Genomic DNA, 15,176 nt, shown 5'->3' with positions numbered 1-15,176 from the left:
GTGAATCGCCATTTTTTTTATATCCGGGTATAAACCAAGCGAAGGCTACCAGGTTGAACTCGTAATGATTGCAAAGTATCCTTTTAACGATGTGGACCCTGAAGACCAGTCCGTGATTAGGTCATCATATAAGAGCTGGCTCCATATTTTAGATTCATCATTGCCAAAAAGTCATTTTCATCACAGAAAATAAACATTGTAACAGATAGAGAAAAGTCAATGTGGCCCTCGCTGATGTCAGATTAAGACTTGATCGGCCTTGTGTTTGAAGGAACTTATAAGTATTTTTTGGCTGTTTGGGAAGTTTTTCATGACAGTTATCCCTATATTTATCACATAGACCAAATTAATACTGATCGTTGGGCTTGTGCCTCCTTTCAGGAGACAGATATGTTAAGACTAAAATTCACTTTTAAGCAAGCTTTTCGCCTGTTGAATGTACAGGACGTTTGAAGACCAAACTGTTACTATATAGTAGTTGGTTGGAACTGATTTCAAACGTTATATAAGCATATGTGGATGTTCTCCCCTACAAAATTAATAGAACCGTGAGTAACTTTGTAAAATTCTGTAATCAATGACACACCTGTGGCGTCGTCTACTAAAGGTTAGTCTTAGGAAAGGTTTGCTAATTACTGACAACCGTTTCACTTTCCTTGTAAGCCTAAACCTGTGGTATTGGCTGTACCAACTTACCACTGGCGGCACCAGAAATTCCAAAGTGGGGGTGGGGGGGGGGCAAACAAAGAGTTGGGGAGGTAGGAGAAACGGAAAACTCGGAAAAACCGTATAACTTGCACATCAAAGAAAAACTTAGGTGGCTAGGGAACACGTCCTACCCCTCCAGCCCCATCTCCCCTCCATATTCTACGCTTTATTGGTGAACCAAATGTTAATTTACGAATACATTAATTTTTAATGAAATTCAAAATTGTGACAAACGTTTGATGTCATATAACCAGTATTGTACATTCACCATTGTTTAAGAGGGATGTTGATCGATTACGCGACCGAGTTGCAGTGACTTGTAGATATCCTGAAGATAAGTCTGCGGATTTTGAATGCATTTCTGGCTGACGTTTACTCATAAATCTGTTCTCATGATGTGTTCATTTTTCTTGGATGTTTAACCCAATTGGCATTTAATAGAGTGCTGTTCAAAGTATCTTTTCTGAGATATGACATTAAAGGCCCGGTCACACTACAGCGATATTTTATAGGAATACGGTCCGATTTTAGGCCGAAGAGTGAGGTTTGTGGTAGTGAATGTAATGAATGCAGTGGAATATTCGAATACCTACTTCAAACCTGAGGCGTTCTAGAACTGACTACATTCTGAAGTGACGTCACATCGAAAAATGATAAAAATCGGAAGAGAAATCGGATAGCTATCCGATAAAAGGAAACGGAGTCAATATCAAAAGTTAGGAGAGGGCTATTCCACAACGGAATGGCTCAACAGATAGCAAATCAGGTCCTTTATCACTGTGGCTAGAAGACCCGAACGGAAAACTGGCTGTTTCGATTCCTCCGGGAAAATCGGATAGTATTCCGATAAAAAAATCGGTATAGTGTGACCGGGCCTTATAGAATCAGAAATGAGTTGGTTAGAATTATGGGTGGGTGGGGGTTTCAGGTTAGAATGACCCACATGGCATCAAAGACTCCCCGAGGGCCTGGGTCTAGAGGCCCGTCTTAGGGCCCCTGGTGGGGTTCAGGGGCAACGCCCTGTTGGGGTACCAGGGGAGAGGCCCCTGGAAGTTCCCGTGGTATTTACAAAATTGTGGGCATCAGGATGAAGCATTTAAATATCTTCCAATGCCATTGGATACGCACTGAACAGACCACAAAGATCACAATTTGACCATTTCCTTTTATAATAGTCTACCTCAGACTAGCGGGCGGTCGCTTTGATGATGCAGGGGGCTTGTGGTGAGAAGGATGGATGATTGGTGAGGGTATGGGTAAGGGATGATGGGTAAGGGATTATGGGTAAGGGATGATGAGTAAGGTTTGCATGTGGCCTTTGGAACAATAATTCCACTCAGGCTGTCCTACAGGAACTAATAATGAGACAACAATATCTACTATTGGTGTAAGCGAAGCGCGCTGAAAAGAAATAGCATTTTTAACATTTCAAGTAACATTTTTCTTCATTTTACATTGCTAAAGTTATCCATCATATTAAAAATTTCCTCCTAATTTCTCTCGTTTCCTTTCTGGTCTATTATTTTTTAATTATATATTAATTCCTACCAGTGAACTTTAGTGTGTATTCAACCATAAACTGAATAGATATGAAAAAAGGTTACAGCGAGCGAGGCACGCAAGGTTTTTCCGAATCATTTGGTGCGCTTTGGTGCGCTTCTGTGAACGGAGTCAAATTGTGTAATATAAACGGAAATGTCACAGCCTGCAACGAGCGCGAAATTTCATTGACCATACCATAGTAATACAATGGAGAAAAGGATTAGCGCGCCAAGCTGTCGCAAAATTTTCGGCTAATTTGTCGGCAAAAAAGGGGTTGGAAAAGCAACAGGGATATGCATGTCTTTATGAACATACGTATGCCCAAGGCCTCATCGCTTATGTGCCGACTAACCATTGATGTGCAGACTGATCTTGGCGGTTAGACCCCCCACCCCATAGCTACACCCCTGCACGCAATATGGCTCAAAATTGAGAATTCAACAAAAAATGCTAAAACAAATCATTCAACTCGATGTCTTTTTGTCTTCTGCTAAAATGACCACACTTGCTTGAATCAACTACTAAAAGCAAAAACAAGTTTAATACCACAATCCGAAAGACTGGCTTGAAGTTCTCTCATACGCATTATTTGTCCATTTAAACTTACATAAATGACACACCTGATAGCTTCATTTGAACGGGTAAGGGTATATCTGCGCGTGAAACATTTTGATTTCTTGTATTGAGAAGGACTTAAATTTGTCATTATAAAAAAATCTCCAACTATGATAATGATCATGTCAACACCTCTTTGGTTATTTGTATACATGTTGAGACATTTTCACCCTCAGATAATTAGGGGGCAGGTGTTTTTTTGAGGGGGGGTGGGGTGGGTGGCGGAAGATGTCTCACCCGGTCACTTTGTTGGGGGAGTAGCCCCCTCCCCCTGGTTCCTAAGCCTATGATAAGTACTTTTAACGTAAACTCGTTGACACTCAGCAATTAGTTGGTGACACGTTTTATGAGGGAGGGGGGGGGGGGGGAGGGTGGGAATGGGAAGTTTTCGGATTGTTACTGCAGGGGTGGTTGGTGATATTTGCATCTTCTGAGAATGTGAAAGTGTAATGGGTATTCGTTTGAGTGTCAGAGCAATTAAAACATCTCTACAATGAAATTTGGGGTTCACATTTTTTGTAGACTAATTCTAAACCTAAAATTCCCGAAAGACAAATAATGATAGATTTTTTTGCAACAATGTATTGACCATGGTACATGTGGACCATGTAGTTATAATGTTTGACTTGTTTACCGATGGGGAGTCGAGAGCTTGGTCGGGCCCTGGACACAATTATATCACCGGGCGGCTATTTGAAATCCTCATTCTGCTGTAAATGTATCATGAACATGAAAATACATTACTCTTTATCCCATATTTTCCCGGGCCAACTATAACATTGAATTCACTCTTGCCAGGCCTGGTACCAAGGCTTTCTAGTCACTTCGCCCAACAACCATTTCGCCCAACTGCCATTTCGCCCAACCAGCCTGGTCATTTCGCCCAACCAGCCTGGTCATTTCGCCCAACCAGCATGGTCATTTCGCCCAACCACCATAGTCATTTCGCCCAACCAGCATGGTCATTTCGCCCAACCGTGTTGGTCATTTCGCCCAACCTTATTTTTACTAATATTCAGTCAGAATAATATTACTTTTTCTATTCCACTAGTTCAATTTGATTTATTTTGGGTTAGGTTACTTCGTAATAGGTAAATAAAAAAGTGAGGTCCGCTCGATATAGATCAAAGTCTGAGCAGTTATTTCGGGTATAATGGGAGGATTACACTACTTTAGGCGTTTACGCATACAATGAAAGTTATATTATTATACAAACACAGGGGAATCGGTCTTCATAGAAACCTATCAAACCTAACCCCCCAAACTTATTAAATTGAAAAAAATATATATAAAACCAGTCCGTAATATTGAAGTACTATATTTAATCAATGTAACCACTTTATCAATGTAACCACATATGTAATCACATATGTAATCAATTTAACCACGACTTCAACTTTCCTTAATACTCGGTTCGTATCCCGTAACGTTAACAATTCCCGAACGTTTACTATCAAACCTAACCCCTAAAACACTGACTCCATCCTCAAGATTCCTTAATATTCGGTTCGTATCCTGTAACGTTAAAAATTCCCGAACGTTTCCTTACTAAAGTTATACAAAGTAAAGGACTTCAAGTTTCCTTAATATTCCTTAATATTCGAACGTTTACTATCAAACCTAACCCCTAACACACTGATCGATCCTCAAGTTTCCTTAATATTCGGTTCGTATCCTGTAACGTTAACAATTCCCGAACGTTTCCTTTTGAAGTATCATATTTAATCAAGGTTGGGCGAAATGACCAGGCTGCAGGTTGGGCGAAATGATCAGGCTGGTTGGGCGAAATGACCTGGCTGGTTGGGCGAAATGACCAGGCTGGTTGGGCGAAATGACCAGGCTGGTTGGGCGAAATGGTAAGGTTGGGCGAAATGGCAGTTGGGCGAAATGGTTGTTGGGCGAAGTGTCCTGCTTCCGTACCAAGTACTTTAGCGTGGAATAGTATATATATTTGGAATAGTATATATATATAAGTAAATCTATAGCCGAGCGGAGTCTAAATTCCTGTTTGCGTTTCTAAAGTAATGTTGCAAGGCGAATGTCTAGTCAATTAAACAATAACTACAATATTTAGTCAATGTTAAATAACCTTACTGCAATAATAACATGGAGACAATAATTAACTAATTAATTAGTAAGTGACAATAATTAGTAACACTGATCACAAGTAATATGTAAGACAGTGGAGCAGTAAACTGTGTAGAGCTTACTGGCTTATATAGAGAAGGAGAATTCTTGTTTTCTTGGCAAGTAATGAGGTACACCTTGGGGGGGGGGGGGTAATATTTTCATACTTTCTAACCAAATGATTCATCGTCATACTTCTTCAGTGGGAAAAACCTATCTGAATATTTGAATATTAACCTACTATGCATTTGTAATATTTGGTATTATAATCTTACAGAGTTTGCAAAAGTCATAAAACTGAGTAAGGCCTATCTGAAGCTTTGTTCAGACCAGTGGGCAGAAAATAATCTTTTACCTGCAGGATTCCTTTCGTGTTAAACTTGATCCCATTGAGGCTATTTAAATAGTTTTTGCCTTCTCGTCCAGAACTTCCAATACGGCCTTCATATATACTAATCGATGTTGTGGAAATGACTAGGCTGAAAACCAAACTATGCTGAACTGTTTGAATAATAATAATAATAATAATAAGTAAAAAACAAATCAACGTTTCAGGAAATCAAATTAAATCCAGGTTTCCCAGGAAACCAAAACAGTTTCCTTTTCAGACACAGTTTTAATCGCCAAACATGAAACGTGATTTCGTATGAATGATTTTTTATCTTCTGGATTTTCTGGAAATTTATCGATTATGTGGGTAGCTTGATTTCCTTTTAACTCACGGTTAAAGGAGCTGTTCGTATGTTTAAATTTTGTCTACGTCAAACCTTTTGGAAAGAATAAAAACAAAATATCTTTATAGTCTCTGAATGTAAAGTGTTCGTTCGAGCCCCTTCCCCCTCCCCCTCCCCCTCCCAATTGCCGATGCCCCTTGTCTTTATTAAATATATATATAAATATATATAAATATATAAATATTCATATGAAGAGTTTTTGTTTCGCATGAGTCATGATATTTTTTCTTTTTATCAAATATAAATTTCGTATCAATGTTACAATATTACATAATAAACGGGTATCAATAAATAGTTCTCTATCACGTTTGTTTCAGTATTTACGTACAAGCTCAGAAAGTCTTCATATGCGTGTTATTTTCAACACTTCCTGTTTGGCGCTATTCTGGAGGTGAGGCGGTTAACTTGATAAATTCGGATTCCCTGCAGATATATACAGCTCATTAATTACACAGCTGCGTGTAGGAATAATTTGCATAAGAGGAACAAAATATAAATTAAATACGGCAAAATACATCCCAATCAGCTGCACAAAGGTTTTTTATTTCGACCTCGCAGTGTATACATATATATATATATATATATATATATATATTTACAATACTGATTCGATAATATATATATATATATATATATATATATATATATATATATATATATATATATATATATATTTACAATATTGATTCGAGATCTGAACCTGAAAACAGATTTTGCAATAATCTTTGCCTTGAATTCCAAGATATGTTGATCTATATTTCAGGTATGGATCTTATATTTAAATACGCAACGATGCGATCACTGGATTATACATAGTTCGGTCGTAAAATTCTGTATCTTTATTAAAGTCTCAATACTGTATGTTTGCTGATGAATTTCGGAAAACAAACTTCCTAAGTAGATTCAGTGTATCTTATTCTAAATGCACTCTGGCCAGGTGGGTTTACTGGAGAATAGCTGTCGCAATCGAAAGAAAGAAATTTATTTTCTGTAGCCCTTATGGCGCGAACGATTTTAACCGTAAAATCACTGCGACCGCCTAAGTCAGCATGTTCATTACACAAATGTAAACAAAATAGTCTACACATGCGGCCCGATCAATATTTTAACGCAGTCCTATACTTGTATCATCTACTTTTTACTTTCCACGGATTAAACGTCTGAAAACACCTGTTTATTCATTGCAATGGAAGGAAATGACACAATTTCGCAAGCTACATCGGTAAGAAAGAGAGAAAGAAACAAGGGCAGGGACTTATGTAATGTAATGAAAATATATTCTTTAAAGACGCATTACATGTAGAAACATCTCAACGCGTCGTACAACATATAAATTGAAAGCAATGAAATAAAATTATCAAATTCAGTAAAAATTAGAAAAGTTAAACTGTCTGATACAAGAATAAGAATACTTCGTAAAATATTAATACATAAACAATACTGATTAAAAATAATGTTCAAAGAGATGAGTCTTCAGTTTAGATTAACAAAGATAAAACTCGTCCTCTGAGGTTAGTAAATGTGGAAGGTTATTCCATAGGCGTGGTGCACAAGTCGCAAAAGCACGCTCACCATAGAAATTATTACGTGAGCGTGGTTGATTGAGCCAGAATTGCCCGTCGGAGGAGCTACTGTAAACTACGACTAGGAACACGCTGACTCAGAAGCTCCTCCAGGTAGACCGGTGCCACATCGTGAAAAAGTTTATGTGTAATATATAAAATCTTGAAAGTAACGCGCTGCTGGACAGGAAGGCATTGGAGATCTTTGAGAATGGGCCGGTGTTATATAATACTCAAATTTCTTTGTTCTTGTAAACGAGGCGGGCTGCAGAATTTTTAATGCGCTGTAATTTCTTGATTTCTTGTAAAGGTATAGGCCAAAAATAAACTGTTGCAGTAATCAAAGCGGGAAGTAATGAAAGCATGAATAAGTTTTTCAGTTGCGCTCTAATCTAGCATTTTTCTGATATACTGCCTATCTTCCACAAAGCAGACAAAGCTGATATACACAAGTTTAAATATGAGCCGACATGGTCCCAGCCGAGTCCATGATCACAACAAGATTGCATACACTAGCCGAGACGGGGATATATTGACGTCTCCTTTCTGCACATCACACTTTGGTACAGGACCTTTGCCAGGAAATTTCGATGAGAAATGAACAATTTCAGTTTTGCCGTCGTTTAATATATACAAGCATATTTTCTCTCATCCAACAGCGGATCTCCTCCACACAGTCTTCAATAGCTTTCAAAGGAACTCAGTGGTCGCCATTATATGTGACGTACATCTGGGTGTCGTCAGCATACATCATATACTGGAAACCATGCCGGAGAATTATATGCTCCGAAGGCACTGTGTACAGACTGAATAACACTGGTCCCAGCACGGAACCCTGGCGAACACCACAATCTAAAGGTTTGGCATTCGACACAACAGACCCAACCTTCACCTGCTGCGTTCTCCCCCTCATATATATATGAACTGAACCGCTGATGTACCACGCCATCGATCTCGAACCGATAACGCAACCTATATATGTAGCAGTATGTCATGGGCTATCGCAGGGTTTCCCTAATTTTATCCCCCCCCCCCGAACCCCCTAAGGATGTTAGAGTTGTCCACGAACCCATAACTTTTCGACCCACGATCTGAGTCATTATTATACTATATTACGCATAACAGTGCTTCGTGAAAGATCAAGTTTATAGTGTAATATTGTAATGAGAAAAACAAGAGATGAACAAATATTTATTTGGAAACTTCAAGATCATATCAGCTCGTTATCTTCACGACGTACTGTCATGCGTACACCAGCTTCACCAAAGTCATGCGGCCTGTGTCTGTTTCACAATTCAGTTATTTATCACATGCACGGTACTACGGTACTTTTATGGCAACATATGCGTATGGAACGCGAACAGAGTTTGTCAATTGGTACGGCTTTTGTACATTACTAAATTATATGATATATCAGATTTCAGTTCAACAAAAAGTAATCTAGTTTTGACTTTCAGAAACGTCTCACGAACCCTTGGGATGAACTCACGCATAGGGGTTCATGCACCCGAGTTAGGGAACCCCTGGTCTATCGTATCGAAAGCATCCGACAAATTTAACAGGAGTGCAGTCTCTGTGCAATGACCACCAAGATAAGCCGTGTGATATTTAGCATACATATTATTACGAGTTAAATGTTCTTTGAGTTCACCACAGAAATAATGGCAAGATTGGACACTAGCCTGTAGTTCTTCAAGATGTCCCGTTCTAAATTATGTTTCTTTAGCAGAGGCCTCACAAGAGCATGTTTCAACAGCTCAGGGAACTCACCCGACGTCAAGGATGAATTGATTATTTCGGTGATAATCGGTGCTAACTGGACACTGCAGTCTTTCAGAAGTCATGTCGGGATGGGATCGAGCTCGCAGGACTTGTTTAGAAGACTAGATATTCATTTTCATAGTTCATCACTTGTCGTTGTTCTGAACGAAGCAAACACGGACGGAGCCTGACAGAAGTGATCACTCGGTGGAACTAGCGGAAGTGTCCGACGGATACTTTCGATCTTCGACTTCGAGGTGAAAAATTCTACAAATATGTTTGGTAAACTTGCTGCGTCGACGTTCCCATGTAAAACAGATGCCATAGACTTCCGGTTACCGATGATGATCGAGTCTAATATGTCGAACATCGTCTTTTGGTCTGCTTCAACTATTCTCTTGTGATGATACGATCTCTACGCTTTGTCAAGACCATTCCGAGAAGCATTCCGGGTAGCCTTGAAAATGTCTCTGTGTACTGTCATTCCTGTCTTTATCGATTTCCTTTCCCAGCTACGCAAAGATTAACGACGTTTCTCCAGGTGGCATGCACGGTCGAACCAAGGTGCACGTGGTTTGTCTATATGATACTTGGTAGAAAGTGGTGCAACTTCATCCATGACTACAGTCATTTTAGTGTTGTAATAATGAACCAGTTCTGTCGCAGTGCTCTCAGGCGAAACCGTAAGCGAGAGCACCGATGCAAGTCGTCTCCGGAAGTCAGGTATGTCGATATTGCGAACGTTACGAGTGGTGCGAGTATCCTCTACACAGCTTGGCTTGGTGAGATTCGTGGTAAAATGAACGGAGCAGTGGTCGGATATGGTAAAAGCCGATCATAATCAATAGTATTCACAAATGTATGCTCGGCCCTCGTTATAATTACATCTAACGAATGTCCCTTTTCGTCAGTAGGACGTGAGACGTGTTGAATCAGATGGTGAGAATATATCAGATCGAGGAAGTTCATGGCGTACGTCATTATCATTACGATCATCAGCATGAATGTTGAAATCTCCGACGATGAGCAGTCGACCTCTTGCATAAATTATATTCTCCAAGAGCGAGGCAAATTTCAGCAATGAAATCTACAACAGTCCACTTCAATAAAGTAGGGCGGTATATCCCAATTACACGAACGACATCAGACAAGAATGACACATTTGCATCTGGTATTTTAAAACGACGTTTTAAACGCATTTGTTTTATCTAAGGAACTGTTTACACCGGCCTTAGAGATAATAGCAATACCGCCACCATTCCGCCCTTTACGTGGGACTTGATGGATGATGAACCCATCACACACAGATCTGAATCTCCCCTCAACGGTATCATCATTATCTTTGAACCAAGTCTCAGTCAAAATGAATACATCCGTTTTGTTAGCAATTAGAGAGTTCGTCAGTCCAGGAAGTTTATTTTGTAAAGATCGAGCGTTCCACAACGAACACCTGGCTGAATGGTCGTGAAAATAAGCAGAAAGTCTTGGGATAAAAACCAGAATACGATCACGATCCACGTAACTGGACTTGGTCAGGTAACTCGGACGATGACTAACAACTGTGTTTAATGTATTATTGTTTATTTCTAAATCCTGTTTCTGTCTGTGGTCTCACCTTTGTTGGTATTTCAATAATTGTCGAAATCCTCTCATTCACAGCACGACGGATCATAGTCTGAATGGGAAATGTCTGTGTCACCCCACATGTAGGCACAATAGGAGGGTAGATTGGATTAGGTCTTACTCTGTTGTGTGTTCCAGCTCTACTTCCACGAGGATGAATGGAACGTTTGATTCTTCTAGCTGCTTCAATTCCAATGTCAGTAGTATAGGCTCAATGGCATTATTCCAAAATGCCCAACAGTGCACAGAGTGTATATATCAAACGGCCTAGGCTAGGCCTGAATGCACAGGACCATTGCCAAAAAAGGTAATAAGTGAAAATTTAAATTTCTGATTACACAATGTTCCAAGATACTCCACTAAAAATAGTAACCCCAATATGACTAAATTCATCTGACAAGACCACACTATGCCATTAACATTACCATGCTCATTAACCTGTCTGTATTCTGTGCGTGTTTGTGTCCCTTCTGTTACTGTTACTTGTCGTTCAGCATTTGAAGAAGATCCTGCTAGGATCGAAACGTCAGGCCAACTTATTTTTACACATTCTCAGGCTCTCTAGTGGATAACCAGTTTGCTAACAGTTTTATTTTATTTTGAAGACCACAATATGAAATAGTTGCACAAAGCTCGTTGAATAAAGTTGAAACGTGCGAACAACTTGGATCGACATACAGCTGGGAGTTTCCATAACAACTCTCTGCTTACAGCGAGCTGCCGGCTGCTACATCAACCAGTTAGACAGGCTAGCCACGAAAGTAAAAGTAAGCCTAGGCATAAACGGTCGTAGAAAAAACATTATATTTGATTGGCGCATGATCTGTTGGGTGGGGGCTTGAAAATTATGATTAAAATTTGTAGAATCTACAGACTCGTTAATAAATCTGGCGATTTTATTCAGCTCAACATTTTTAACGACAGATAACTCAATAAAAATAATGAATATTGATATGAAAATTGCATAGAGCGGTGTCATTTTCACTGAACTTATTATAGTGCAGTAAGCTGGAAAGGTCGGAGCTTAAATTTGGGAAACACGTACTGATCGCTTTAAGTTTACAGGAGTGATCATGATATATACGCAAAAACTGATTCAATGTCGATCTATATACTACGCACACCTAATATCTGCGGCGAAGGTATAGGTGTGTGGGGTCAAGGGGGCGGGGGGGGGGGGGTGTATGGGTAGACAGTCCATTTAGTTTTCAGCGGAGATGGTTTTAGGCCCAAATTATTTTGCAATTCCTAAATTTGAAAGTGGAAAATAAAGACGACAGTAGGCTATCACATAATTTTCATAATAAAAATTATTTGATTAATTTTGAACAGGTTGAAAGTGACAAAACAGGCGCATCCCATACAGTACATCGCACATCGGTACCAGCGTAAAATAACTGCGCAAATTCAAAAATTGACAACTAACCGTCCTTTGTTTTTGTTTCATGCGACTTTTCATGAAAGTTTCCTAAATTCATAGACGTTTTAAGGTTTTTCATCAAAATTCATGATACAAAGTCGAAATTTTGCCGAAACACAGAAATCGTTTAACCAGTTTTATTTTGACCTTTCGTTGCCGTTTCATGGTACCCTATGATTCTTAGTAGTTGGTGTCACTGCGCCATTCTGAATACCACCCTTACCCTAAGTTGCAAGTAAATTTGAGGATAAGTAGTCGAAATTTTGAGAGTAAGTCGAAATAGCCATATCAAAATAATGTAGGAAATGAAGGACGTTTAATATAAAATTGAAATTAAAATTCTGATAAAAATTAAAAGTCTATTTTTTTGTGCGGAAATGTTCAATCTGGTCGCCGTATTTCTTCCAGTGACGTAGCTAGAGAGGGAAAGCTGAAGGGGGGGGGGGGGGGTGGGGTGGGGAGTTTCCCACAAAAACACTTTGGGGACGTCACAAAGTTGACAAAATAAAAATAAAAAGATATGATATATATATATATATATATATATATGATACTGAATAGGCCATGCTAAAATAGAAATACTGTATAACATTCGGTTACTGTGTTGGATTCAACAATTGTGCCGCGTTTGACACAGTCAACCACCAGCTGTTATTGGACATTCTCAAGAAGTGCTTCGGAGTTCACGGGGTAGCTAGAAAATGGGTATCGTCGTATTTATCTCAGAGACAATTCGCTGTTTGTTTAAACAAATCACTTTCTACGCCGATGAAGGTCAATTTCTCCGTACCACAGGGTAGTATAAATGGACCAGTATATTTCACCTGCTATACTAGCACAATGAACACATGTATCAGTGATGACCAATTCCTCATTGGCTACGCCGATGACCACAGTATCTACTCCAGTTTTAAACCCGGAGATGTTTCTTCAGAATTTGAGTCAATCAGGGGTCTTTCATCAACTCTAGAAAATGTGAAACTCTGGATGCAATTTAACCGTCTTAAGATGAATGATGAAAAATCGGAGTTTATCGTTTTCGGAAGCAATCGCCAACTATCAAAGTGCAATACAGACGTTTTATCCATTGGGGACACTCCCGTCCGTCGTACCGATATTGTGAAGCTACTAGGTGTTTACTTGGATGAAACCCTCAATCTCAAACATCATATTTCCATGAAAGCTCGTGCATCAGCCCTCGCCATGTTTAATCTGAAGAAGATCCGGAAATATTTGGACAAGTCGACATGTCTCAAAATTGCAAATGCCATGATTTTCTCCCATATGGATTATTGCAATGGTCTTTTTATCAACCTCCCGGCCTCCACACTTCATCCTCTACAAAGGATCCAAAATTACACGGCTAAAATGATTCTCGGCAGATCAAAATATGACAGTGCCTCCGAAGCATTGTAGGAGTTGCATATCCTCCCCGTCAATGTTCGTGCCGAGTACAAGATCCTCCTCCTCGTTTATAAGTGTATACATAATTCAGCACCAGCTTATCTGTCCGAGTTGCTGGAAATTAAGACACCTGGTCGTTCAACACGCTCGTCAAAGGGCATCCTTCTCAAGGTTCCTTTCACACGCCGCAAATGTTTCGCAGGCCGCTCTTTCAGCGTCGCTGGCCCTAGACGTTGGAACGCTCTCCCCGTCGACACAAGAAATTCGAAGACCATCACAACTTTTAAAGCTGCTATAAAGACTCATTTACTTAAGAATTCGTTTTTATAATTGTTTTGTTGTTCAGCGCCATTGAGTGTTTTTACAGTAATGTGCGCTTTACCAAGTGTTACCACCTTAACCTTAACCTTATTGAAACATTTCAAGATAGAATATGAAACGAACACTACATAATGTTTAGATATGGGAAACTTAACATCATGTCTTGTCCGTTCGATCAGTAAGCACTGTTCCAGAATGCTATGGTGGCATACTCCTATTAGAGTCTATATCAATCCGCCGGAGTGGTCTTCAGGAAAAGTGCCTAAAAGCAGCAGGAGAAGATCTTTTTCTTATATTATATATATATATATTTTTAGAAATATTATATATGATTTGGAGAGCATGAGTGGAATTATACATATGGTGCAAACATTGGGTCATTTGAGGCAATTTTAGACCCTATTAGGTCTCCCAGGAGCAGAGTACGAAAATTGTCTACTTATAATACTGATTGAAAGAAATTTTTATACAAGCGGCGAAAACGAGTCCGGCTCTCATAGCAAAAAATATGCATGATCATGGTACGGAAAAGTGATGGTGCCATGTAGGGCCAACTTGTCAGCTATATCCAGTGATGGGTAGCGTTTATTTAGTGAGAAATTCTATCTAGACATAGAGACCACATTCATTTAATGATTTAGTGTGTAAGTCAATGGGGCTTTTCATAGGCTTATGCTACGCTATGCATTGACTTTAAACAAGAACGCCATTTGTTCTACGGATCAACACCTAAATATAGATACGGTCAGATTCGGTAACTATTACCATTCTTCTCATTCAGATGGATGGAAACGCTTGAGCGAACATTGTGTGTGTGTTTCTAACGAGATAGTACGTACGATAGTACGTACGTACGTAGATTGACTTTAAACAAGAACGCCATTTTTTTTTTACAGAAAAACACGTACATACAGATACGGTCAAGGTTCGGTAATTATTACCATTCTTCTCATTCAGATGGATGGAAAGGCTTGCGGAAATATTGTGTGTGTGTTTCTAACGAGATAGTACGTACAGGCCTATATATGTATAGACTATTTTGGGTGTCATAAAATGAAGCCGCGAGTCAATGCATGATATATTATATTATATAGCAATACAGTTCATACTGAATAAAAGGCAGAAAGTCGTCCTTTCGAAAACGGATCTCGCAGATTACAAGACAGCCGAATGTTTCACATGGAAAGAAAATCGTGACAGTTTGGTATGATTTAAAATTGGGAGTTTTATCAGTTGTGCTAATTTTTTTTTTAACAATACCGTACAGAGCTAACATTATTATGTCATATCATGTTCCTCAATATAGTAAAATGATAACGGTTAACAGTTAACGGTTAATAATGTCCGGTTGGAAAAAAC

The 15,176-nt window shown here is 39.2% G+C and overlaps 1 protein-coding gene across 1 annotated transcript; it reads left to right on the top strand.

The window, feature by feature from the left end:
* The first annotated feature begins 12,932 nt into the window (after nucleotides 1-12,932).
* Nucleotides 12,933-13,508, top strand: LOC139959722 (uncharacterized). Its single transcript, XM_071957540.1, has one exon. The coding sequence runs from the start codon at nucleotides 12,933-12,935 to the stop codon at nucleotides 13,506-13,508; it is 576 nt and encodes a 191-aa protein (XP_071813641.1).
* The last annotated feature ends 1,668 nt before the right edge of the window (nucleotides 13,509-15,176 follow it).

This window comes from Apostichopus japonicus, chromosome 19 (assembly GCF_037975245.1).
Source record: "Apostichopus japonicus isolate 1M-3 chromosome 19, ASM3797524v1, whole genome shotgun sequence".
In the NCBI taxonomy this organism is placed as follows: domain Eukaryota; kingdom Metazoa; phylum Echinodermata; class Holothuroidea; order Aspidochirotida; family Stichopodidae; genus Apostichopus; species Apostichopus japonicus.
This window is presented reverse-complemented; position numbering and strand designations above follow the sequence as displayed.

Excerpts from the sequence above, each read along its gene's own strand:
- LOC139959722 (XM_071957540.1), top strand. The coding sequence starts at position 12,933 with ATGAACACATGTATCAGTGATGACCAATTCCTCATTGGCTACGCCGAT.